The sequence below is a fragment of the Enhydra lutris genome, unplaced genomic scaffold, assembly GCF_002288905.1.
Source record: "Enhydra lutris kenyoni isolate GAN:26980312 unplaced genomic scaffold, ASM228890v2 scaffoldscaffold43, whole genome shotgun sequence".
NCBI classification, from domain to species: Eukaryota; Metazoa; Chordata; class Mammalia; order Carnivora; family Mustelidae; genus Enhydra; species Enhydra lutris.
In genome coordinates this window covers 13,064,254-13,088,634 of record NW_019154127.1, presented here as the reverse complement: position 1 = coordinate 13,088,634, position 24,381 = coordinate 13,064,254, and the positions used below count along the sequence as shown (strand labels likewise).

The 24,381-nt window shown below is 56.8% G+C and overlaps 1 protein-coding gene across 2 annotated transcripts in view; it reads right to left on the bottom strand.

The window, feature by feature from the left end:
- Window positions 1-8,333: 8,333 nt before the first annotated feature.
- The window catches only part of LOC111155740 (PBX/knotted 1 homeobox 1), a 55,450-nt gene continuing 39,402 nt past the window's right edge, over window positions 8,334-24,381 (bottom strand). Inside the window, exons 7-12 of one of the 2 annotated variants that reach the window (XM_022516110.1) lie at window positions 21,264-21,363; window positions 20,048-20,145; window positions 17,787-17,915; window positions 14,103-14,179; window positions 10,774-10,946; window positions 8,334-8,674 (exon numbers count right to left, since the gene is read on the bottom strand). In XM_022516110.1, the coding sequence (XP_022371818.1) occupies window positions 8,463-8,674; window positions 10,774-10,946; window positions 14,103-14,179; window positions 17,787-17,915; window positions 20,048-20,145; window positions 21,264-21,363 (789 nt within the window). In that variant the 3' untranslated portion in view covers window positions 8,334-8,462. The remainder of the gene's footprint in view (window positions 8,675-10,773; window positions 10,947-14,102; window positions 14,180-17,786; window positions 17,916-20,047; window positions 20,146-21,263; window positions 21,364-24,381) is intronic. The other variant, XM_022516111.1, reaches the window with a different exon arrangement.

Here is a 24,381-nt window from a genome sequence, read left to right as displayed (position 1 = left end):
GGAGGACGTTCCGACACATACTACAAGGTTGAACCCAACGACATCGCGCTCCGCGAAATTAAACCAGTCCCACAGGGACAAGCACCGTCGGATCCTGCTTGCAGAAACATCTCCAAGGGTCAGACCAGTGAACACAAAACAAGACCGGGGGGTGGGGGGCGGGGGGCTGCGGGAGGGGTGTGGGGCTGTGTTTGAGGAGGACAGAGCTTCCGTTTGGGAAGATGGGACGTTCTGGAGAGGGATGGCGGGGACGGCTGCACGAATGTACTTAATGCCACAGAACTGGACGCCTGTAACGTAGTCAGGTGCTGCATTTTATGGTCCGTGTATTTTACTACGATGAAAACAAGAAACGGGAAGAGAGCCGGAGAGGGCGGGGGCAGGGGCGCGAAGCAGCCACATCCCACCAAATGGTGACCCTGGAGACTGGAGAGCCGTGTGGGGCCGCCTGGCGGATGGCAGGTCAGGGCCCCCGGCCGTGCGCACCGCCAGCACACGGGCCTGGGGCAGGTGAGCCTGCAGCGTCCCCGCAGCTCCGAGGGACTGGGAGGAGCAGGCGAGCACACTTGGGGCTGGGGCAGAGCTGCCCCCTGCGCCCCTCTGCCCCCCACCCCGGCAATGCTGGTGTGTGCCCGGCCCCTGCAGGAGCACTTGCCTGGCTCCCGGATGGCCTGGCCGGAGCGGCATCCTCCCAGGGGCTGACTTCGGTCACTCGGGCCAGCTCGCTGGTCTGGAAGTCACGCGTGGCAATTCCCACACACAGACCCGTGTGTGCAAATGCTCTGCACGGGGCGAGTCCACGGTTTCCAACGGTCTTGGTGGCCGTGTCGGGGCGACGCTGTTACCGCAGAGACCCCAAAGGTCAGAGAACGGGGGAGCTTCCCAGCCATTCCCCCTGAGGCTTGCCCAGAACAACCAGGAGCCGGGCGGGGAAGGCCAGGAAGCCTGGGCCTGCTGCTGGCGCAGGGGGAGGCACAGGGGAGGCAGGGCGTGGGGCAGGGATAGGTCCTGTGCAGAGGTGGCTCTGCCCCAGCCTGGCTAGGCAGGGGCCCGCCTGCACTGTGCCGGGTTGGCGCTGGGGGGCAGGGGCAGGGTGTCTGTGGGCGGCTGCCCAGAACTGAAGTGTAGAGCGCTGGGACCTTCTGTGACGTGTGACAACAAAGCCGGACAGACTGCTCTCGAGGCACTGACTCATGTCAAAAGTCGCGTCTGTTCTGAACGGATTCACAAGTTCACTCACAGTTCACAAGTTCAAAGAAAGGCAAGGAGCCGTGAAGCCCGCGTGTGGACCCGGAGAAGCTGTCAAGAGCCAGAGAGGAGCCAGGAGGGGACCAGGGGACACGCGGATGGGGGGAGGGGAGGGCACAAAGGAAGCACCACGGGGCAGGTCAGAGCCTCTCCAGCCCGGTGCCAGGAGGTGCTAGGATGGCCAGGCAGTCCCTAACCCTCCGGAGACAGGGTTTGCTCGACGGACAGGGTCCTGGAAGAGCGCGTGGGGTTGGCTCGCTGCTTCGGCCACAGGAGCCACCGCACCTAGGACACAAGCACTGCCACGGGGAGCAGGGCCGCAGCTCAAGGGCACGCAGGAAGACCATGAAACCACCTCTCAAGTTCTAAGTAAAAGTGACTTCCAAGTCCCATTCCTCCCTCCTGACACCCATTTTTTTTAAGGTACTTTTTTTTTTTTAAGATTTTATTTATTTGACAGAGATCACAAGTAGGCAGAGAGGCAGGCAGAGAGAGATGGAAGCAGGCCCCCTGCTGAGCAGAGAGCCCGATGTGGGGCTCGATCCCAGGACCCTGAGATCATGACCCGAGCCGAAGGCAGAGGCTTTAACCCACTGAGCCCCCCAGGCACCCCTGACACCCATTTTTACCTTGTGGACCTCCAGTGCCGAGAGCTCGTGATGGCCCCTCCCACTCACTGTGGGCGAGCTCCCTCCTGCTCTCCCGCCGTCGCTCTCAGGCAGGGCCCGGCCCAGGTGCCTTCCGCTAGGTCTCACTTACCTCCGGGAGCTGTGGCAGAGCTGTTGGCAGAGACGTGCCAACCCGTCGGAAGTCCCGCCGATCGTGCGGCGGCTCCGCTTCCCCCTCCAATGGAGAAGCCACGCGAGTGTGCCCCGACGGTAAGGACACTGGGTAACCCACCAGGTCCTGACTCTTCTCCAGCTCAGAGCTGCAGTGGCAAGGCCACCAGATGCCTGACCCCCCAAGAGGGACAAAGCCCTCTGGGACAGGAGCAGACGCTGATGGGCTCCCCTTTAGCCCAGCACAGGAAGGGGGAAGAAGACAGCCGGTCATCAGGGCGCAGCGCTCCCTCACACGGGGGCTGGCGAGGCAGCTTGGGGAGCAGGCTAGGGGACCGGAGAGACCCCCTCAGAGGTGTGCAGGCATGACCCTGCCCCCAGCCTAGCCAGTCCCTCATGTAAGAGCCTTAATCCACGAGGAGAGGAACCATTCCATGCTGCCCCATAAAGACCACTGCTTCTGGGGGGCCCAGAGAACATTCTGGACCCCGGATGCGGCCCTGATCCCAGGAGGCCCACTTCCTCCCACTCTGTAAGGCTGGGTTTGCGGTCAGAGGCACGGGTGGGTGGCACCGCGGGTGCCCCAGAACCTGCCCACCACCTCCCAGCCTCACCGGGGTCTTCGGCAGGGGCGGGGCAGGAGCAGGGAGACCACCTCGGGGGCTCGGGAGCAGCTGCTGAAAGCTGACGGCAGGACAGAAACACGGGACGTGGTCCGGCTGGAGGATTCTGAAGGCGTAAAAGCAAGAGTGAGACCTAAACCCAGCACGTCGGTTCAAAAGACGCACACACGCTCGCTGCTGTCGGAAGGGGTGCGCCTGCCCCGGGACATGAGGGCCACCTATCAGGTCTCTGCCGTTCCCCCAGATCAACCCGGCTCTCCATCCGTCCCGTCAGCAGCTAGGCGGCACACGACGAAGACAGAACCCCCCCACCGTGTGGAGAAAGCAGTCCTCCAAAGCAGACCAGGGAACATGTGCCTGCTACGGTCACGGGGTTCAGGCGCCCGCCCCCCGCAGGTGCATCCCTCCACGCGGCCCTGCCCTGTCCCCTTGGCTCCGACTTCCAGGGAGCGTCTGCGCTGTGGTCCGCATGGGAAGTGGACAGCCCCTGGCTGGGATGCGTGAGGCCAGAGCACCCCCGCTTCCGCTCCCTGGGGCACCTGGAGCCCCGGGAGGAGGTCCCGGCCGCAGGGGTCCCAGTGATGTTCTGACCCCAGGCTCCAGGCTCCCGCTTCCAGGCAAACTCGGAACCACCGCCCCCACCTCAGCTCGAGAGCCACAGCCGTCTGCAGGGCTGGCCACGCTCCCCCATGGGCTTGCTGGCCGCCCGGATCCGGCCCTGACTGCCGGCTCCTGTCCTCCGGGCTTCTCTGGCCACTGCCAGTCTCATTCTCTGGATCTGCAGGGCCCCCCGTAACCCTAACCAGTAAGTACTCGTGGGTGGTAGGCGCTGGGACAGAAGCACGCCCTGCTCAGCCTGTAGCCCGCTCCCAGTCCACAGCAGCCTCCACGGAACAGAGAAGCTTCCTGCGGGTCTGGCCAAGTCCACTTCTGGGTCAGCCTATCTTTACGTGTCTGGGGTCTTACAAGGTCTTCCACGAGGTAACAAAGGCACGCTCCCTCAGAGTCGCCTACTGATCCGCGGTCCTCTCCGGGACCCCCGGTGTCTGCCTCCCCCTCTTCTCCGGCTCTGCTAGAAGCCGCGATCACCTCCGGGAGGCCCAACCCAACGCCCCCGCACACGCCACCTCCACTCCTAGAAACACGCCTTTCTCGGCCTCTCTGCTCAGCCCCGCCACCCTGTTCTGAGCGAACTCAGGGCTTCAGACCTCGGCCGACACCAGCACGCGGTATAGGCGCTTATGGGCTTCACTAGTCACTCCTAGCAGTGAGTCGCTACTACCGGGTAGTAACTAGAGTTACTACTGGGTTACTACTAGAGAAAACCGAGTTAACAGAAAGCAACAAATTTTAAAATATACCTCTTTTTTCCTGTAAGCTGTTTTCTAAAAAAAAAAAAAGCCTAAGCAACTGAAGCCCTCGACCTCCTTAAACTGTTCCTTGTCAAACCACTGCAGGGAAGGACTCCCTCGTCTACAGTAAAACCAAACTAGCTTCTGCGGGTTGAAGTTTTGGGTTCATTTAAGTCACGACATAAGAAATGGAAACACCTGTGCAACATAATGCCTTCTAAATATTATTTGTGCATAAAATACTAAATTATTCAATTAGGCCGACAAAGTAGCCCTTTCCAGGGCTGGAAGAGCCACTTCGGGGAAGATGCCGGACCTGGTTCAGGGCCAGGGTGCTGGGGACAGCGGACGGCTGGCAAGCCAGCCTGAGCCTGCGCCCAAGACCAGCATTCACCTCCTCATCACGTGGGCTTAGAGGCCACAGCTCTGCAGCTTTGCAAATTTTAGCTGAAAAATGGCACCAAGACCTTAGGTCTTAGTGAAGATAAGAAGGTCTCACTGTAAAAGGGCAAAAATCTTCTGTGTTAAGAATTTCATTAAAGAGCATCTCTGAGCACAGCATCGGGGCTAAATGTAGTAGACGTTACTTCTGACCTCTGCCCGGCGTAACAAAATGGAAAAGCAGTCCCGGCATATTTCTTCTTTTCAGGATTCGCTAGATCACGACTTATTTACTTCTCTCTCTAGATAGATGGGTAGCATTGGATTAGTCATAAATACTATTTCTGTGCTAGAATAAACCTTATACACCAATTTCTTCCTTTTACAAACAAAGCACCTGAAGCCTAGAGGGGGTCAGAGACTGGGCCGAGGTCTCACCTGGTTAGAATTCCGACCTAGTGGAGCTGCAGGGCCGGCACAGACGCTCCATTTTCCATCCGATCAAATAGGACGTTTTCCGAAACACTACGCTTCACAGCCGGTTCTCATCGCCTGCGAGACTTACCGTTTCAGGTGTACTCTTTAAAAACACGCGAGTCTGCTTGCTTTGGCCTCGAAGTGTGAACGGTCTGGGGGAGTTCGAGCACACCGGACTACAAAGAAAACGTTCTCTGACGCTGTTTTACTGTCGCTCTTTGACGCGTCCAAAAGGACGCTGGGCGCTGCTCACGACACACCCGTGGAAGACAGCCCCTTGCTGATGAATCCTTCCTCATTCCTACCAAAATAATTAGGTTTCTGATAAACTACAATAAAAAACAAATAAAAACTTTGCAATTTTTTTCCCCCGGAACAGAACTTAAGGGAGGACCCCTGAAAACGCAGGCGGACTGGTGCGTCCGGGCCGTCCCATCCTAATTCTTGAACAAAGCGCAGGGCTCACCACGACCCCCACGACCCCCATGACCCCCACGTCACCAGCAAAACCCGTCAACGATGTCCACGTTCCACTTAAAATAGAAAAGCAGCTTGTGGTGACATCAGCTTTTAGAAAATAAAACATCCATAAAGCGTGTTTCTATTTTTAATTTTTTTTGCTTTGATAAATCAAATGCTTCACAAAAATCCCTTTGAAAGACAACAATCCAAGAAAACATATTGTTACAGTATTCACATTTTAAAGATTGTCAGTTCATAGATCAAACGTAACTAAAACGAAGGCAGACCGTGGAGTCACTTCTGTCACGACCGGCCAGAGACGTCCTTCTCCCTCCGACCGGCTGTGCTCGAGTGTGTCTAGAAGGCAAGCCCTGGCTGCTCGCCCTGCAGGGAAGGCCCCCCCGGCCGCCCCCCTCACTCAGCACTCTCCCTGGGCGGGCGGCAGTCGGGGCACTGCGGGCGGAGTGGACGATGCTCCCCCGGGGAGGGCAGTGGCCCAGCCTGTCGGGCTCCCTGCTCAGCCGTGGCACAGAGGGGACGGCCGGCTTCCTCTGGGCCTCAGAACGCATCCAAGGCACCTTCTAGTGTAAGGTCAGGATCACATCCGCTCACCAAAAAGGAACGTTTGACGGCGTCCCCTTTGCACAGCTGCTCTGGAATGCCGGAGGGCTGGGGATGGAGGTTTCTACAATGCAGACGGACAGACAGTGCGCTGGGTGGCGGCTCTCTGACCCCAATCAGTTCTGCCATATGCCCAGCCGTGCATGGGCACCTGGGCGTCCCGGGAAGTCTGCCGGAATCTCAGGCCACCCTCTGTGCCTCTCTCTGAATGGCTCATCCCAGTGCTCGGAGCCCAGTGAGAACGGAGAGCCTGAGAAACCCAGCCTCAGCCAGAGGGAGCGTGCGGCATCACTGGGCCTGGAGGCCTCAGGCCAGTGCGGGGTGGGACTCTGCACAGGAGCCCTGGACTGCCGGGCTGCCCCTTGCAGGATCCCTGGGCAGGGAGGGAGACAGTGAGCCCTGGGAGTCCCTAGGCGGGGAGGGAGACAGAGACTGCTGGGAGTCCCTGAGCAGGGAGAGATAGGGTGACACTGTGAATCCCTGCACAGGGAGGGAGATGGTGACCACTGGGAGTCCCTGGGCAGGGAGGGAGACAGTGACGCTGGGGGTCCGCACCGGGAGTACGTCTGCACTCACCCAAGGAGCAGGGCGGCTAGGAGGCCCGGGGACCTGCAGCCGCAGGAAGCCGGCCGGCCTCCACAGGTCCTCGCTTCAAGAAGTCCAACAATACCAGACTTCAGGTCAAGTTAAAATCATCTTTTAAACTGGGGCAGACTTGCTGAAAAAATTACAAACCATTTATAAATAAGGAATGTAACCGCTGCTTACAAATGTGATTCTCTTGCCAAGAGTTAATAGTTGTGTTTTTCTTCTAAAGCTCCTGAAATATTTTTAAGAGAAATTTCCAAGTATTTCTAACTGTCTTCTAAGTTATCTAGGAAATGCTCTTCCGTGATTAATCAATAAATTTGGGGGGAAGAAGTCGGCTGCAGAACAAAATCTGCCCTCGCTCAAAATGTCCCCTCGTGTCAGCGTGGTCTGCGGGCAGCTACTGCCGTCGAACCTCAAGAACGGGCGACTTTCCTGACCATGAACTACCGTTCGGCCACATGGACAGCGGGCGTCCCCTGTCAGACCACGTAAAGACTTCACGAGACAAGGCGGCTTGTTTTCGCTCTGAGGAAGAGCCCCACTTGCAACTACATGAAAACAAAGGAAACAAAACCCAGTCTCCTCTTCTGGTTTGTCTTGTCCCCCGGAAACGGAATCCTACAATTATTCCAAATCTCGTGAGTGCAAGCCCGAGGGGCAGGGCTCTGGAAATGCCAAAGCAACAACGGACGAGGAGGGAAAATGGACACCGGGCCCAACGGCAGGAGAGTCTGCCATCATGCTGTCGCCCCATTCTGGGTCCCCGTGTCACTTCGGGAAGATGTTAATTACGTAACAGAGCTAGCGTGGCTTATGGGCCCTCACTCGGAGCCAGCGGGTAGAGGACGTTTTGTATTAGTTTGTAATGAACATTCTACATGTGACACATGGCTGACGAAAACGTCCTAGAGCAACACACAGCTATCTGGGACAGTAACCATTTAACTGCAGTCAGAGTCAGATCAGACAGAAACACAGGCGCTGAGCTGTTCTCCGGTCGCTGGCCGCCGCGTCACCTGACTTACTAGCCCTGTTTAGCAATCCCTTAGGTCTATGTCCGGATCGAGAGTAAGATGTGATGTGAGCATTCACGTAGCAACTAAAATTCGCAGGTACCAAAATTTCATTCAACAGCTGCTTCCTTCATAGTCGTAAATATGAACCACCAGCCTGGGACGGCAGAGAACCGTGGAATGCTAGCTAACTTTGGGCAGGTTCACGGAATTTGGTCAGTTCACAACATTCCAAATTGAAGTAGTAAGCACGTATTGTTTCTCCTCTAGAAATTTTATCCTCAATATAGTCATCCAATTCATAACGAATTTATAAAAATAGTTTTTTATCCAATAATTCCAGCAAGGTAAAAATAGGAGTTTCTTTTTCATCTATAGCAAATGAAACAGGCTCACGGAATGTGCGAGAACCTACGTGTGTTCAGAGGGCCCACCGCGGAGCCACGCCCCCTTTGCCACCGTGCGGCGTCCGCCTGGCACGGGCAGCTTTAAGACGCAGAAACGTCTTTCGAATCCGTGGGCCGCACAAAGAGATCAGCCCACTGAGACCTGCTTCAACCACAGAACTAAGTTAAAACTGCGTAATTTTTTAGAAAATGGCAGCACTATTCCTTAATTGAATTAGGGGCTCACAGGGGTGTTTGCCACTCATCACATTCTTAGCGTTAAACCTTTAAAGAATTTCCTTAAAAACCCACACACACGCACACACACGCACGCACACACACACGCGCGCACACTCGAAAGAAGTCGCTGCACCAGCAAAGATGCTCTTGAAGCGTACTATGAAATACAAAAGTGCACTCTTCTCTATCTACATATAAAACATATTAGAATAAAACTGTGTAAAAGGTTTGCCGTGCAAACTGTAAAGGTCAGGCCAGCCCGCCCCACGGTTCCGGGCCGCGCCGGGGCCTACTGCAGGGAGTCGCTGTTCTCCAGGACGAGGCCGCTGATGTGGGCGGGGGCCAGCGCGGCCCCACTGTCCCCCGTGCTGTCCACAGACTCGTCCTCGCTCTGCTCCGCCATCATGACCTGCTGCACCGCCAGGGTGGCGCCGTCCGAGGACAGGGGCTGGAGGCTGTCCACGTTCATGCTCACAGGCGCGGTGATGGTCACGACGGCTCCTGCGGCAGGAGGGGAAAATCAGCTCCCGCGCAGGAAGACGCTCCGTCACGCGGCGGGGCGCTGTTTGCTTATGTGACCTCCGGTTCCGGGGCGCTCCACAGGGGTTGGGAAACGGCCTCTAGGATCCACCTCAGCCCTTCCTTCGCTAACACGCTCTGAACGCTCCTGGTCTACGCAAGACCTCGGGTCAGGACTACAAGAACACAGGGGCACGGGGCGGAAAGCAGTTTCACAAGGAGAACAGAAGAGGCCACGAGCCCCCTAACTCGCCTGTCCCTGTGCGCCTTCCGGCCTAGCAGCTGAGGGACAGAAGCTGCAGGAGCGCGAGGTGCCCTGTGTCACCACACACACGGGGGCTCGTGCGCTCGTCTAGAAAGGCCTTCAGACATAGTGACGGGGGACAGCAGGAGGAGACTGCGTCATAGGTCAGAATCGGGGAAACCCTTTTAAAGAGCTTCATTCATCCCCTGTGGTCTCCGCACAGTGGGTCATGTCAGGAGCGCCCTGGGAGCACAGACAGAAACTGGTAATGAGGACGGTTTCTGGCAAAGATCGGGGGCCAGGATGGAGGGAAAATCACTTTCCACTGGATAGTTCTGTGTGAACTTCTACCTACCCTGATATGCAGGGATTGTCTTTTCCAAGGAGGGAGGGCGGGGGAAGAGGGAGAGAGAACTAATACCTTCCTAACTAATTCTTGGATTAAAAGAGAAAACAGAACCTGAAAACACAAATTACTTAAATAAAAATCGAAGACCACTGCATATCAAAACCCAAACTGTGAAGGCCCGGCTGTAAACGCGCCACAACCAGGAAACAGAGTCAAGCCTGGTTTACAACACAGCGTGGGGGGCCCAGCCCAGCCCTCTGGCCAGCTCAGCTGCGGGAGCCCCGCGGACGCTGGGCGGAGGGTGGGTCCGCACACACATGTGGGACACAGTCAAGCCCCGGGAGAGAAGCATCTGAGAAGATTCAAGGACGCCGTCCAGGCCTCTGAGAGCTGCACGGGGGGCGGGGGCCCGGGGAAGGGGGCAATCGAAAGTCTTGCCGTGGTTTGCGCAGTCAGCCCAGGACTGAGCGCCCCTGGGTCACCAAATGAGGACCAGTCACAAAGACCGTCCCAAGTAGCGTCCGAGCTAGGACACGGCTCAGGAGGACTCGCTGCCGTGCGAAAGCCCCGCCCCCAGCCAGGCGAGGCTCACAGGGCCTGGCGTCAGTCCAAGGTTCCCAGGCCCGCGCGCAGGCAGGGAGGCGACCCTCAGTGAGGACAAAAGTCAGGCCACGGAAAGCTGCGCGGGACAGAGATGTTAGAGGCAGCGGAGGGCGTCAGAACAGTTCCTGGGACTGTGTTCTAGGAAACGGAGCCACGAGAGGCAGAAAGGACTTCTCCGGAACTTCTGGAGATGAGCAGGACAATGTCTCCCCGAAACGCACCCGCAGTGGGCCCGGTGGCAGGTCAGCCACAGAAGACGAGCTGGGTGACGCTCACAGACAGACACGGGAGCCATCAAGACGGTGGAAACAAGAAACAGAATCGCAAACGCAGGAAAGCGCACCAGCCAGGACAGATGGACAACGGCGGTCCCTGAAGGGGTGGGGGAGGGGCGACAGAGCAGGTATTTGAGGAAATACGGGCCCCCAAGTTTCCCGACGTAGCAACAGTATGCTGCTGAGGAAAATACGCCCAAGAAAGTAGGAATGAGCTCACAGCACCGACTGTACACACGGAAGGACACGCAGACCCAATCGAGCTGAGCGTTGGAGACCTGCAGCAGACATGAAGCTGCTTGGTAAACACAGACCAGGCGGGGACAGGGACGGGTCAGAGGGGACCAGCAACAGCAGGACCAGGGCCGCGGGGGCTCCCCGACGTTTCAGAAAAAGGCAGAACAGCAGGTGGTGAGGCCGGGACAGCTCCCTGCTACGCACTGAAGCCCGAGGGAGAAGAAACACACGAAGGGAAAAGAGGAACAGAACACAATTGGGACTCCAGGCCTCTGTCACTGGGCTCTGCGGATAAGGCCAACCCTGCAGCTGTGCACGCGGGACTCAGGCCTCCGCCCCTGCCCCGCCCGGCCCCCAGCACCCCGTGGCCCACCTTCAGACATGGCCAGCTCGCTGGGGGGCGGCTGTGCAGCTCCGGAGGCAATGGAGTCAGGCCAAAACCTCTGGACCGGTCTGTTCTGAGCAGTTTTCTTCTTAGTTTTTGGGGTTTCTGAACAGCTAGAATCCAGCATGGGCTGAAGAATCCGTCTTCTGGCGTTGATGAACCTGGGCGTGGACGGGGAACGGGGAAGCAGTCACTAGGCGGGCCCTCCTATGGCCCTCCCACAGCCCTCCCGTTGAGCACGTCCTGGACCCCCGGGAGCACGACCCCACAGTCCTGACCCTCCCGGGGCAGACGGTGCTCCGTCCACTCATGGTCACCTCAGTGTGGGCGGCTTTAGGGCCAGAGTGGGCCCTCGACACCCCAAGGAACAGGCTAGTTATGGAGGGGCCCCTGTCTGAAATCCCTCAGCTGTGTCGGTGCTGTGACAGCGCCCCCGGGGACCCCAGAGAGGACCCTGCAGGCCAAGTGGGGACCAGATCCCACACAAGCAGAGTGGCAGGAGCGCACGGTCCCACGTGGGAACATGCTTCACTGACTTTAAGTATGTGCCTGGAAAGTCTGCCTTCTTTGGCCGGCACCTTCCCGCACCCAGCTGGTGGCCCCGGATCTGGGAGGGCAGCGGAGCTCTGGATGACCACCCCTGCCCTCCAGAAGCTGGCGGTTGGTGCAACCGCACACTCGGAGGACACAGCTGCACCTGCCAAGCCTAGGGGCAGTTCCTCCTCTAGGAATATGGCAAGGAGGGGGGTCACCTCTCACTGGAGCCGAGCCTGCTCAACCCCAGAAGTGGGGTCCTCATGAGGGCGAGTATTCATGTTTGGGTGTCAGAGAAATACAAGCTCCACGGAGACTGGGGCTCTGCGCTGGTCTGCCGCCACGCCCCGCTCTCCAGGCGCCCAGGTGCAGAGCAGAACTGGGGCGCACCTGCTCCCAGGCCACATGAACATAGTGACACTCACGGGGCGCCTGGCTGGCCCAGTTAGAGCGTGCCACTCAGCGCCTCCACCGAGAGCGAGCCTGACACTGGGTGCACAGATGACTTAAACCTAAAATCCTAGCATCTGCAACATTCTCTAGTGGAAAGGAGGGAACTGAAGCCGCAGGCGGTGATCTGGTCCCTGGAGCACAAGCAAGGGGGCAGCGGCCGTCACAGGGGAGCCCTGGTGGCCCCCAGCTTGGCGCTGACCCCGCCACTGCCTGTGGAGGGAAGCCCGCCGCCGCCTCTCAGCATCTGCCTCTCCAGCCTCCTCACTCAGAACCGCCAAGTGGCAGAGGCACAAGCTAAGGGGGTGTTCAAGGTCAGCCCAGCGTGGGATTTTTGTAAATGTAAAAGGAAACAAAGTCACACAAAGTAAAAGTAGCTACAAAGATGAAAAGGTTTTAGAAACTTTATGCTAATCGTGCTAGTAAACTGTTATTAATGTAAAACTTAAAAGCGGGGTCGCCTGGGTGGCCCAGTGGGTTAAGGCCTCTGCCTTCGGCTCAGGTCATGATCTTGGGGTCCTGGGATCGAGCCCCGCATCAGGCTCTCTGCTCAGCAGGGAGCCTGCTTCCCGCCCCGGCTCCCCGCCCCCACCTGCTTCTCTGGCTACTTGTGATCTCTGTCAAATAAATAAGATCTTTAAAAAAAAAAAAAAAAAAAAAACTTAAAAGCGGGTGTCAAACCTTCCAGATCAGACAATTCTGGTTATGTGACAGAGCAGCAAGTTAGGGAGCTCGAGGAAGTTAACAGACAAGGGAAAGCAAGAAGGCTGACCAGCAACAAAAGGCATCGGGCTGTCCAGAGAAGGGACTCTAACGTCCAGCTCCAATCAGCCGACCGCCCTTAGGACTGAACCGAGCTGGGCAGCGTCCGAGACGCACCAGGGAACGGAAGGTACTAGGCCATCGCAAACGTCACAGCGACAACACAGTTTTTTGCTTTTTTTTTTTTTTTTTGCAAACGCTGTTTAAAAGATTTAATAGGAAATAATCCAAAGACTCTGTATTCTTGGTCCCCAAAGCTCAAACAATGGCCCAAACACAAGATTACAGATACTCGGTGCAACCCAAAGCACATCCATCCGTCCTGCCCAGATGCCGCGTATGTTGGGAGATTTTGTCATTTATACTGAAAGGTACCTGACTTTGCTCAAATTTAAATTTTTTTAAAAGATTTTATTTATTTATTTGACAGACAGCGATCACAAGTAGGCAGAGAGGCAAACAGAGAGAGAAAGGGAAGCAGGCTCCCTGCTGAGCAGAGAGCCCGATGTGGGGCTCGATCCCAGGACCCCAAGATCATGACTTGAGCCGAAGGCAGAGGCTTTAACCCACTGAGCCACCCAGGCGCCCCTCAAATTTAAATTTTAACAGTTAAAAAGAGAACAGTGTTCACAAGTGGCAGAGTCTGTGCTTTCTTTTACGGATGCCCGTTTTATTAGCCGATCCTGTTTCCCGCTCCTGAGTGAGTACGAGAGACCGACAACTGACACGCACAGCCTTAAGTGCACCCTGGACCTTAACGCCCTCCGTCATGCCAGCAGCTCTGATCTCAGGGGAGCGCTCGTGGTCGGGGTCCAAGCGTCCACCGCAGCATGCGACACCGAAATTACAACAGGCTACTTTATTCATGACGTCAACCAATCCCGGGCATTTCCCTCCTAGGACCCCGAGTCCTGCTGAGGGGGTGGGACCACCATACAGACAGCGGACAGCCGAGGGGCCGCCTCCCCGACTCAGAGTTGAACAAAGGGACAAAAGTAGGGGAGCTGCAGGGGCGGGAGGGGCACCAGGGGTCAAGATGCCTCATCGCCACCAGGCACCGCCCAGGGAAGCCCATCACCAGAAACATCACTTTCTGAATGAACGTGGGGCTCAGGCGTAGTGGTGACCCACGATGGAGAAACTTTTTTTTGAGACTGTGTGGCCAGGTGCAAGTGGTTGGGAGCAGAGGGAGAGAAAGTCTCAAGCGGGCTCCACGCCCAGTGCGGAGCCCAACGCGGGGCTCGATCCCATGACCCCGAGGATCATGACCTGAGCCAAAATCAAGAGTCGGACGCTCAGCCGGCGGAGCCGCCCAGGCGCCCTCGGAGAAGCACGTCTCTAACCGGACCAGCAGGCCGCAGGGCAAGTCCGTAGTGAGGACGAAAGGTTTAAGACGAAAGTGTGTGCTGATCTATTCTCAAACATCCTCCACCAGTTCCGGCACTCTGGGGACACAGTGCCGCCCGTTAAAAGGACTCAGCCATCTTTAACCAATCCCACTACTTATTAGAGGATTCTCGAGGCTTCCATCACAGTGACAGGCACCGTTCCGGAGGGTGGGCGGCTCTTACCAGTTGTTAACTTGGAGTAGTGTCAAATTTGTCTGAGCAGCAATCTGTTTTTTCTCATCTTCTGTCGGGTAGGGGTGCTAGAAATAAAAAGAAGGGTCAGCATGACCGGCAGGGTTTAAAAGGGACTCGAGCTTATCTAGGTAGAACAGAAAGATACAAATAATCATTAGCGAAAAAATGGTAAGCAGCAACAGCGCTTTCTGGCAAAACCTCATTAGTCTTACGATTTCGTTTTAGAAACGTGTCGCAGGACGTGTCGCAGGATGTCTCCCCTGCGCCGCCCAAGCACGCGGCAGCCCGGCGGCAGACACAGCGCAGGCCAGGGTGACACCGGGTGAGCGGCTCAGAGACAAGGCGGGGGTGCCGGGCCCACCGAGAGCCGCGCCCTGCTGTCCTGGAGGGGCCACTTCACCGAGGCCACACGGTGGAGTTCGGACCCAGCAAGCCACAGCACGGGCGTCACGCACAGTCACTTCTGTCGTACGGACAAGGAAGCTGAGGCCGGAAAGCACACAAAGTCCCCATCCTCCAGCTGGGTAAGCAGAGGACGCAGGGAAAGGGCGGGGCCAGCGGCTCCCAGCCTGACCCACAGGGTGACATGCTTCTGTGCCAGGCACTGGGAGAGGAAAGGGACACGGGGGTGCACGGCTGGCGGTTCAGGACCTGCCCGGGGCCAGGTCAGCGTGCGGGGTCTGTGAAGAGCTGCGCCCAGGGCTGGGGCGGGAGCACCTGTTATATTCCTCTTCCTCGTATGCTAAAAATACTCCACTTGAAAAAGCAGAATTAAACCGTAAGGTACATATCAAAACCGACAGAAGGACCAAAGGAATCTCTTCTATCTACGGTAACAAGCGCCTTCTCCACGGCTGATCACTGTCCACACGCAGAAGCCAGGAGGACACGGGGTCTAAAGCCTGCCTCCCTGGAGTCCCTGATTCCAGATGGCCTGGGACCCCGGGGGACACAGGGGGCAGGAGCTACCGCAAGTAACACTCGGCGTGGGCAGCCGTCGCTTCACACGACTGGGACCGTGGGGACCATGGTTCGGGCCACAGCGGCCTCCCCAGTGGCATCTGTTCCCTCGGACAGACGGTGACCGCACAGGGCCCCGGGGCGGAGACTGCGGAAATGGGAATGCCGTGCCTGCCGGTTGAGAGCCCGTGAAATGACAGGGGCCGGAAAGCCCAGTGCACTAAGCAGGACAAACCCCGCCGTGTGGCAGAACGACCGTCGTCCCATGTCAGGGAGGCCGCCGAGAGGACTGTGTTCCAAAGAAACAAGGGCCAGAAGAGGCAGAAAACGCCTCATAAGGAAAAAAAAAGGAACACTTTACTTCAACCTGTGAGGAAAGTTTATTGTTTTAGGAATCATGAAAACATTCAAGGACACCGTCTGTGCTCCTAGAGTGCAGACACGCTACCCAGTGGCACTCTCCCGAGGGGACAGCGCTGGGGGACCCTGCTGTCTCACTCGCCACCCTCTGCCTGGGTCTGCTGGGCGCCCCAGTCCTCGTGTCCCACGGGAACTAGCTGTGTAACTTCCCAGCAAACAGATGGGCCCGAAACCACATACTGAGTCTTCCCACCAGTAGGACGACCATCACTGAACCACTGTACCCATAACACCTTTCCCTTTTAGGACAACTTTCCAGGTGCGGCCGCACCACTCAGACACGGCACTGTTGTCCCCAGACCCGTGCTGCCGTGGCCTGCAGGCAGGGATCGCTCGGCAGAGCAGGAGGGGGGGGGGGTCCTAGCGCTCCAGGCGGGCTGGCCTGGGCTCCTTGAGGGCCTTCCCCCCAGGGAAAGGGAGAGAGGTCCTGTCCCCACCCCAAAACTGCTCAGCGACATCACGTGCCGTTTCCACATCTGGAGTCAGCAGCTCCTCTGACTGCTGTCTCTCGGGGAAGGAGCCTGGCATCAGTTAGAGAAAAGGGGGTGCTGGTCGGCAGTGACACAGGCTAAAGCCCGGAGAGGGGGGATGATAGAGACTGGTGCCGGCTGGGGGCTGAGTCAGGGCGAGGACGGAGACCGGCACTGGGAACACACGGAGGCCCAGGGCTCAGGCAGCCGGCCTGCCCCAGGGTGGATGCGGAGGAGGGGCACCAGGACTCCCTGCTGACAGCCACGGGGTGGGGGGGGGGGCGCAACGGGCTGCAGATGAGCGGGGCGGGCTGCGGAGGGAGCAGGCGGCAACCAGAGACACGAGCGGGGGCCAGGGAGGCCGAGGGGCAGAGTCGCCGACGCAGCGCGGCAGTCGGCAGCAACGGGGCTGCGGAGGGAGGCCAGCACCGGCCACAGAGCAGGCTCCCGAGGCTGCCGGGCGGCTCCCCGCTGGCCTCCTGACCTTTGTAAGGGCCTACTTAGCCAGAGCGAGCCATTCTGTTGTTTATGCAGTAAACTTAGATTGACCCTGCCCCCCCAGAGGAACTTACGTAGAAACAAGTCTGGGAAACCAGTAAAATATGACTGACCAGCCCCATATACCAGGACGTGTCAGGTCAGGGGGAGGTAACAGAGCCCAGAATACAAGGATGAGCCAAGCCAGGTGGAGACGTCCAACCAGGAAAGCACCTCCCTAACCACCCAAGAATGTGGGCCCTGCCTTTTGGGCGCCAATTCTGACCAGAGCGATAGGCCAGTTCAAAGAGCTACTGTGGGTGAACTGTAATTCAGTTGGCCACGGGTGTGTGGCCAGGCTCGACCACATGGCCTTTGCTCTATAAAAGTTAGTCTGTGAGCCTGGGAGGGGTCGCCTCTTTGTAAGAGACGGCTCTGGCCAGTCCATTTGATCCTTGATGCTTGCGTGAAATAAAGCTTTGCTTGACCTTTGCTTTGTATCAGTCTCTCTCCTTTGACCATGGACCCGACAACCTTCCGTCCCTCCGGGTACAGAAAGGCCACCGCATCTGTGCCCACACGCCCCTGCGGGCTCCTCTGTCCGCCTGGACACGACAGGCAGCGGCCACTTTCCTGCCTCAGTCTCACCGCACACTTCCCTAAAAGCCAACCTGGCCCTTCCTGACCCTGGCCACCAAACGGGGCGGTCCCCAAGCTGCTCAGGGTCACATGCGTCCCCGACGTTCAGCAGCATGAGGCCTGAGGGTCTCAACTCATGAGAAGCAAGTCTTGCCCAGTAAATGGGCGAGCGAGCATGTGCCTGCTAAGACAGGACACCCCCACAGAGAAGGTGTGGTCATGACCCGGGGGAGCCAACAGGTGTGCGGACACAACGTGCGTGCGCCGGGTCTGTCTGCGGGGCCAGACGCCATCTCAAGTTCAACAAGCTCGTGTGCGGGCCCCTCTGTCCACAGCTCAGTCTTTGACCTTACCACACTCTCTGCTCAAATCCAATATCTAAGACGTCACTGTTTTCCCAGGTTTTGCCCAAACTCCTCTTCTCTCTGCCCACTTCTCGAACCTCAGCTCACTGCGTCACCCTTCGTGGCACGGAGGTGATTAGCAGGAGCAGAAAGGACTCCCTGGTCGGCAGTGGGGCCCTCCCGACTAAGTCCCTGAGGCAGAGCCCCCCAGAGCGTGGTCACCCTCCTCTGTCCCACGTCCCTCCCTAACACTGAGACAGTCAGCCGGGACAGCCATGCCCGACGCGGAGTGCACTCTTCGCGGAGAGGAAGCGGAGGGGAAGCGCCCCGGGGCGCTGCTGCTGGGGTCCCCGCGCTCTTACCCCGATGTGCTGGAAGAGCCACGACCGCATCACGTTGGTGGCGTGCTTCGGTAGAACGCCCCGTTTGTTCTTAGAGGAGCCATCATCTTGATGCAAGATGCTCAGGTCTTGGTTTAACTGCAACTGGAGCTTTTAAACGATGGAAAAATAACGTTAGAAAGCACAGAAAATCACAACATATGCGAGTGGCTCGCGACTTCAGATGGACAAAATACCCAAAGGTCTTATGGATAAATGACCTGCCGACCTCAAAGGGGGTGGGCTGGGCCCCCACGAGCTCACCTGTGGGGGCGGCGCCCTCGGCAGTCTCACTACGGACCCCACTGTCTCCCGGGCAGCGGTCCCCCATCCAGCAGGTGAGACCGGAGCCCAGAGGGTCTCGGAGCCACTACCCGGCAGACACGTGCGTCCCACGGCCCTCGTGCCCACCACGTGTTTTCACCTCATGCCCTCTAGTGACAAACGTGACAACACGTGACAACATCCACTCCCCTAGCCGAGGATCCCAGGCGATCAGTAGAAACGGGCAGGAAGGCGGAACGGCAGCCAGCGAAAGGCGGCCGCGTGGGCTGAGCAGAGGGGAGACACAGACGCGCACACAGTGTGGACACAGGGCACAGGGCAAAGGGGCCGTGGTGCCCGCCCTGGGCCTCGGCCCCGAGGACAGTATGGGCACATTCTGCCCATTTCCGGCACGCAAGGCACTTCTCATGTGTGTGTCTTTCGCACCAACGGAAGAAGCCCCAGTCAGAGGCTTAACTGACTGAGCCACCAGGTGCCCCGGAGAACTTTCTTCTTAAACAACACAAGGAAGGCACCTCACTCTGAACTGTGTCTCTCTAAAAGCAGCTCCCTGTGGTACCAGGAGGCGCTCATGTTCGCCACCGTGCTGAATGGGGAGCTCCAGGGACAGCGGGTTGGCTGGGGATCTAGGGACGATGCAGGTGGAGTCCGGCTCCTCCTCTACCCACGGCTGGGCCTGGTGAGACCCCGTGTGCCCAGATGACAAGGCCCCCAGCCCCAGCTCAACTCTGTCCAGGCAGCGAGAGGCAGTAAGCCCTGGATTGGCAGCGCCAGCCCGTGCGCCACCCCCCCCCACCCCAGGCCCTGTGGCCTCTGCTGCCTGCTCGCAGGAGACCAGCATCTCTAGACCTGGGCCTCCAAGCCGCCCGGAGGCTGTGGGAAACCCCTGTGCAGGCCAAAGACAAAGAACTAACAGAATCTAGGGGTGCCTGGGTGGCTCAGTGGGTTAGGCCGCTGACTTCGGCTCAGGTCACGATCTCAGGGTCCTGGGATCCAGCCCCGCATCGGACTCTCTGCTCAGCAGGGAGCTTGCTTCCCCTTCTCTCTCTGCCTGCCTCTCTGCCTACTTGTGATCTCTCTCTCTCTGTAAAATAAATAAATAGAATCTTTAAAAAAAAAAAAAAAGAACCAGCAGAATCTGTATTCCTAAATGTGAGCGGGTCAGAGAAACACGACCCTCTGACTTAAACCCAGATAAACGTGGGAAAACAAAGGGTGCGTGCATGCCCATAACCCATGGCGGAGGGCGGACTGCCGGGCCCCTCTCCCCACACAGGCACAGAGAGAGCAGCACGAGCTCTGCCAGCAGAGAGCAGCTCGTCCACCTGCAGCTTCGGCCCGCAAAGCTCCTTCCTGCGCTCTTGGAGCTGGGGGTCCCCTCGAGGCCGCCAACCGAGGGCAGGACGAGCCCACCGGCCTCCTCTTCGGGCAGGGCCTCCACTGGGTCACGGAGAGTGGGGAAGAGGCAGCCTGGACTGGGCTTTCCCGTAGGCTGTGGGAGGGCATTCAGGAAGGGCCCCACCACCCCCAGGACTGGCCTGAAGAGGTGCTCTGGCCCAGCAGGTGCACCGAGAAGGGCCTGGCCATGGTCTACGGGGTCTGCGGTTGGCCGACCTGGGGCGGGAAGAGCCCATCCACGCAGCCTCGAATCTCCCAAGCCAGAGACAGCTACGCAGTCCACTGTTCAGTTGGACGACAGTGGCTGCTGGGGGAAAGGGGTCAGGGCTGACTTTTTTCCGGCTTCCTTAGACTTTCTGAACTTGGAGACTTTGTTGCAACGAGAGAGACAAAGAGTAGATGAGAGACGGCACGCTGACATCGAGGTGACCTACAGATGGCTACGGGAAAGCTGGCCGAGACCGTGGTCTTCAGGCCGAGGAACAGCTCCCGCCAGGACCCGCTGTTCCCCACATGGTGCCACTCAGCCCCAAACCCGCCCTCGGGAATGACATACGCACCTGGGAGTTCTGGATCCTGATCGTGCCGGGCGACAGCGCTTGTGTCACTACTTGGCCTTGAGGAGTGACGACTGTGACAGGCTGGTACACGGTGCCACCTCAAGAAGGAAGACATTAAAAGACTCTTAAGTCTCAAGGATTTAAAACCATATTCTCGATATACTCAACGCGCGTATGGAAGGAATAAAACCTCCAGTCTGACGCGGTTTTTAAACTATTCCAAGTGATCAGTACTTTGCTGGTGGACCTGTCACTGCAAATTATTAAAACAACGTCCCGGGACAAAGTGTCCTGACATCTACAGTGAGGCCTGGCTCTGGCAGGGGAGGGGCACCGTGGGGGGACATGGTACTGTCTGTCACACGTGGGCTGTGTGGGCCCCTGGGCAGGAGGTACGGCATCGTGCGGGGAAAGAGGGGTCCTGTGCAGCAGAGCGGGGCAGTGTGCAGGGGGAGGGGCAGAACGGTTGGGAGGGCAGGGCAGTGTTCTGGGGCGCGGGCACAGTGTGGGGGTGCACAGTGTGGGGCAGGCAGCAAGGTGTCCCACCGCACAGGGCACAAGGGCATCCTTGGATTCTGCAATTCCCTCTTCTGTCTGCCTCTATTTCCTCCTTTCCCCACAGTTACCAGTATTAAAGGACCCGGTGATGGTGTGAAATATTTTTTATCGTCTTTTCTGATCAAACATGCATTCATCTTCCCGCGGAGGTTTCCCTGCACACTATCACACGAGGCTTTTCGGTGTAAATTTTTCCCCTCCTTACACGCCTCAGTCCACTCTCACGACGATGTTGCATTTGCGACGTTCGACACGCACCAGGGAACCGCAGAACCCGTACCCCTCCCGCGGTGGGCTTCCCTATACTAAGAACGAATTCTTGTTTGTCAAACGTTAGTGACGCCACCTAAGCTTGTCCAGGTGCTGCGAAGAGCCCAAGGAACAACGGCGTCACCTGCAAACCACAGCGGGTTTTGCTGTATGTCGTCAACTCCTATAGAAAACCTTTCTTCTCAAAATCTTTCGGTAGAGAAACACAGCTTGCGCACACCGTTTGTTACTGGGAATTAAAACAAGGAAGATGCATTCAGTTCTAAGGGCTCTAGATGTTGCCACTCCTATTTCAGGAACCGGCATTGACTAGAAACTATACCGGCGCACTTCTCCGTTCTAACAGGAAGGCCTTTTCCACAAGCGCTCAAGGCAAGAGCCAGCATACCTGCCACGGTCGCCATGGTGACGTTCCCCTGTTGCAGCGCAGACGCCGGCACCACGATTCCCTGGGGGCTGAGCGTGCCTGAGATGGCGCTTTGAATCTGCTGTAAGTCAGAGACACACAGTGAGGGGCTGGAGGAAAACGGAAAGGCCTCCTTCCGCATCTGCAAACCAGGAGATCCAAGGCTGCCCGGCATCACATGCGACGGTTCTGAGATACTGGCTTCAATGTGGCTTTCAAGAGGTTACGTTCCAGCGTGTCATCATGAGTCCCCACCAGAGAGGCGAGCCCCTGGCGTTCCTGCTTCTGGAGGGCTTGGTCTGGGCCTGGCCTGCAGCAGGTTCCACGAAAACGACCGTGAACGCTGCACCCAGATCCCAGCCATCTGAAGTCGGGTACAAACGGGCTCATCTACCCGTTCACCGTGACGGCTGGGTTGGCGGCTGCAAGGGGAGGAAGCTGTGCACCTGGCGTCCGGGCACGGGGCCCGGCACCCGGCAGGCACCCGGGTACCTGGGCAGCTGAACAGCGCTGGTGGCGACCGTGCAGAGACAATTACTCTGCAGGCTGCCGCATCAACTTGGTTAAAATAAAAGTTAATTCATCCCAATCAATAATCCAAGCTCCCACCATGGAGAACCGAAACACGGAGGAACAAAAGGAAACCAAAGCAAGCAGAAGGGAGGACGTGAAAAAGATCAAAGCGAAATCAACGAAGCTGAAAACAGAAAACCAGAGAGCAATGAAAACAGAGCTGGTTCTCTGCACGATCAGTAGATTGATAACGTCTACAAGACGCGGGGAAAACAAAGGGAGACGACATATTACCAGGACCAGGAAGGACACAGAGGGCACCGCACACCCTACACACGGCAGCAGGCGAGACGGGCCACAGCCACTCATCACGTGAGCCTCTGCCGTCTGAGAGGGGAGCTTGTGTGAAACAGGCCATCTGATCAGCCCTACAACCATGAAGGACACCGAATTCGTAACTTAAAAACTCAAAAAAGAAATCTCCAGGTCCAGCTACTGTCACTGAAGAATTCTATCCGACATGTAAAGTAGTAACACCAATTCTACGTAGTCACTTCCAGAAAACAGGAAAGGAGGGAATAATACTCTTCTGCTCACTTTATAAAGCTGTACTATCCTGGTACCAAACCCGGACAGAGACCATAACAAAAAGGAAACCACAGGCCGGCAACCCTTGATGCGGACACAAATGCTTGACAGCGTACTAGCCAGCCCAACTCGGGAGGCCAAGTGAAAAGAACTTCGTGCCATGCCCAGGCGGAGTTTATTCCAGCTCAGTATGCAAAAATGTAATCAACTACCACGTTAATAAAAGAAAGGAGAAAAATCACATAATCCTATTGATCCGCGCAGGGAATGCATTTGACAGGACGCAACATAACAGAAACTCTTAGAAAAACAGGAATAGGGAGGAACTTCTTCAACCGGTGGACAGCATCCAGGAAAAACCTGTCACTAAAACTATAATTAATAGTGAAAGGCAGAATGTTTTTCCCTAAGACTGGGGAAAAGGCAGGACATTCACTTTCACCAATGGTATTCAAGACCGCACCAGGGGCTCCTGCCAATGCAGTAGGGAAAGACAAGGAAATGGGCACACAGCTTGGGAAGGAAGGACGAGAACGGCTCCTGTCCGCAGCTGGCATCACTGCACAGGTGAGACGTTGTCAGGAAGCTGTGAACACGGCCTCCTAGAACTAAGAATGGAGTTCTGCAAGGTTGCAGGATGCAGGATAAACATACAAAATCAACTATTTCTCAATATTAGCAGGGACACTGAAGTTAAAAACATAACACCCCCTGTAACTGCTTTAAAAAAAAAAGAAGAAAAGAAACACCGAGGTGTGATTCTACAAACACACGTGTGGGCCTTACAGCACGAAACTACAGAACACCACTGAAAAACGACAGAGGAGTGAATGAACGGAGAGACATGCCAGTCTGTGCGCTGGGGGAGTGGACGGAGGGAAGACCTCGTTTCTCCCCAGAACGATACGCAGGCTGAATGCAATTCCTACCTAAACCCCAGCAGCACTTTTTTGTTGATACAGACAAGATTATTCCAAAACTTCTATGGAAACGACCTAGAATAACTAAAATCACTTTGGAAACGAAGACTACAGCAGGAGGAACCCGTCTACCGACACGTGAGGCTTGTTAGATAGCTCCGGTGTCCCGACCAGCTGCTGTCCATACACCGATCAGCGGACCTGAACAGAGACAGATGGACACAAACACACCCGACCAGCTGCCCCCAGTGTCGTAAAAGCACTTTGAGGGAGGGACCGGAGCAGACGGTGCCGGAGCACTGGGCCGTCAGACGCAGAGCAAAGAACCTCGACCTAGACCCTCTCACTTTATACCAAAGTTAACTCAAAAGGCTCATGGATTTAAATGTGAAACATAAAACTTGAAGGAAAAAAAAAACCCAAAAAACAAAACAAAAAACCTAGAGAAAAGTCCTTGGGACCTGGGGCCGGGCAGAGTTCTGGGACTTACCGCCAAAAGCAGAGCTCATCAAAGAAAAGTTGACAAAAGGGACTTGATCAAAATTTAAAATGTTTACAATGCAAAAGACTCTGCTAAGAGGATGAGAAGATAAGCTACAGACTGGGGAGAAAACCTTCACAAACCATCTAGCTCATGAAAGACCAGTATCTAGAATACACTGAGAAGTGAACAGTTTAAGAAAATCCCATCAGGGCGCCTGGGTGGCTCAGTGGGTTAAGCCGCTGCCTTCGGCTCAGGTCATGCTCTCAGGGTCCTGAGATTGAGTCCCACATCGGGCTCTCTGCTCAGCAGGGAGCCTGCTTCCCTTCCTCTCTCTCTGTCTGCCTCTCTGCTTACTTGTGATCTCTGTCAAATAAATAAATAAAATCTTTAAAAAAAAAAAATCCCATCAGAAGATGGGCAAAGACGTGAGCGGACGGACAGGCAGCAGACAAGCTCAGGAAAGATGGCCAACACCATCAGGCATCAGGAAGACGCGAACCGTGAGCACGACGCGATGTCACTACGGGCCACAGAACGGCTCATGGGTAATGGCGCTCCGACGTGCGCCCACCTCGAGGACGTCATGCCCGTGAAG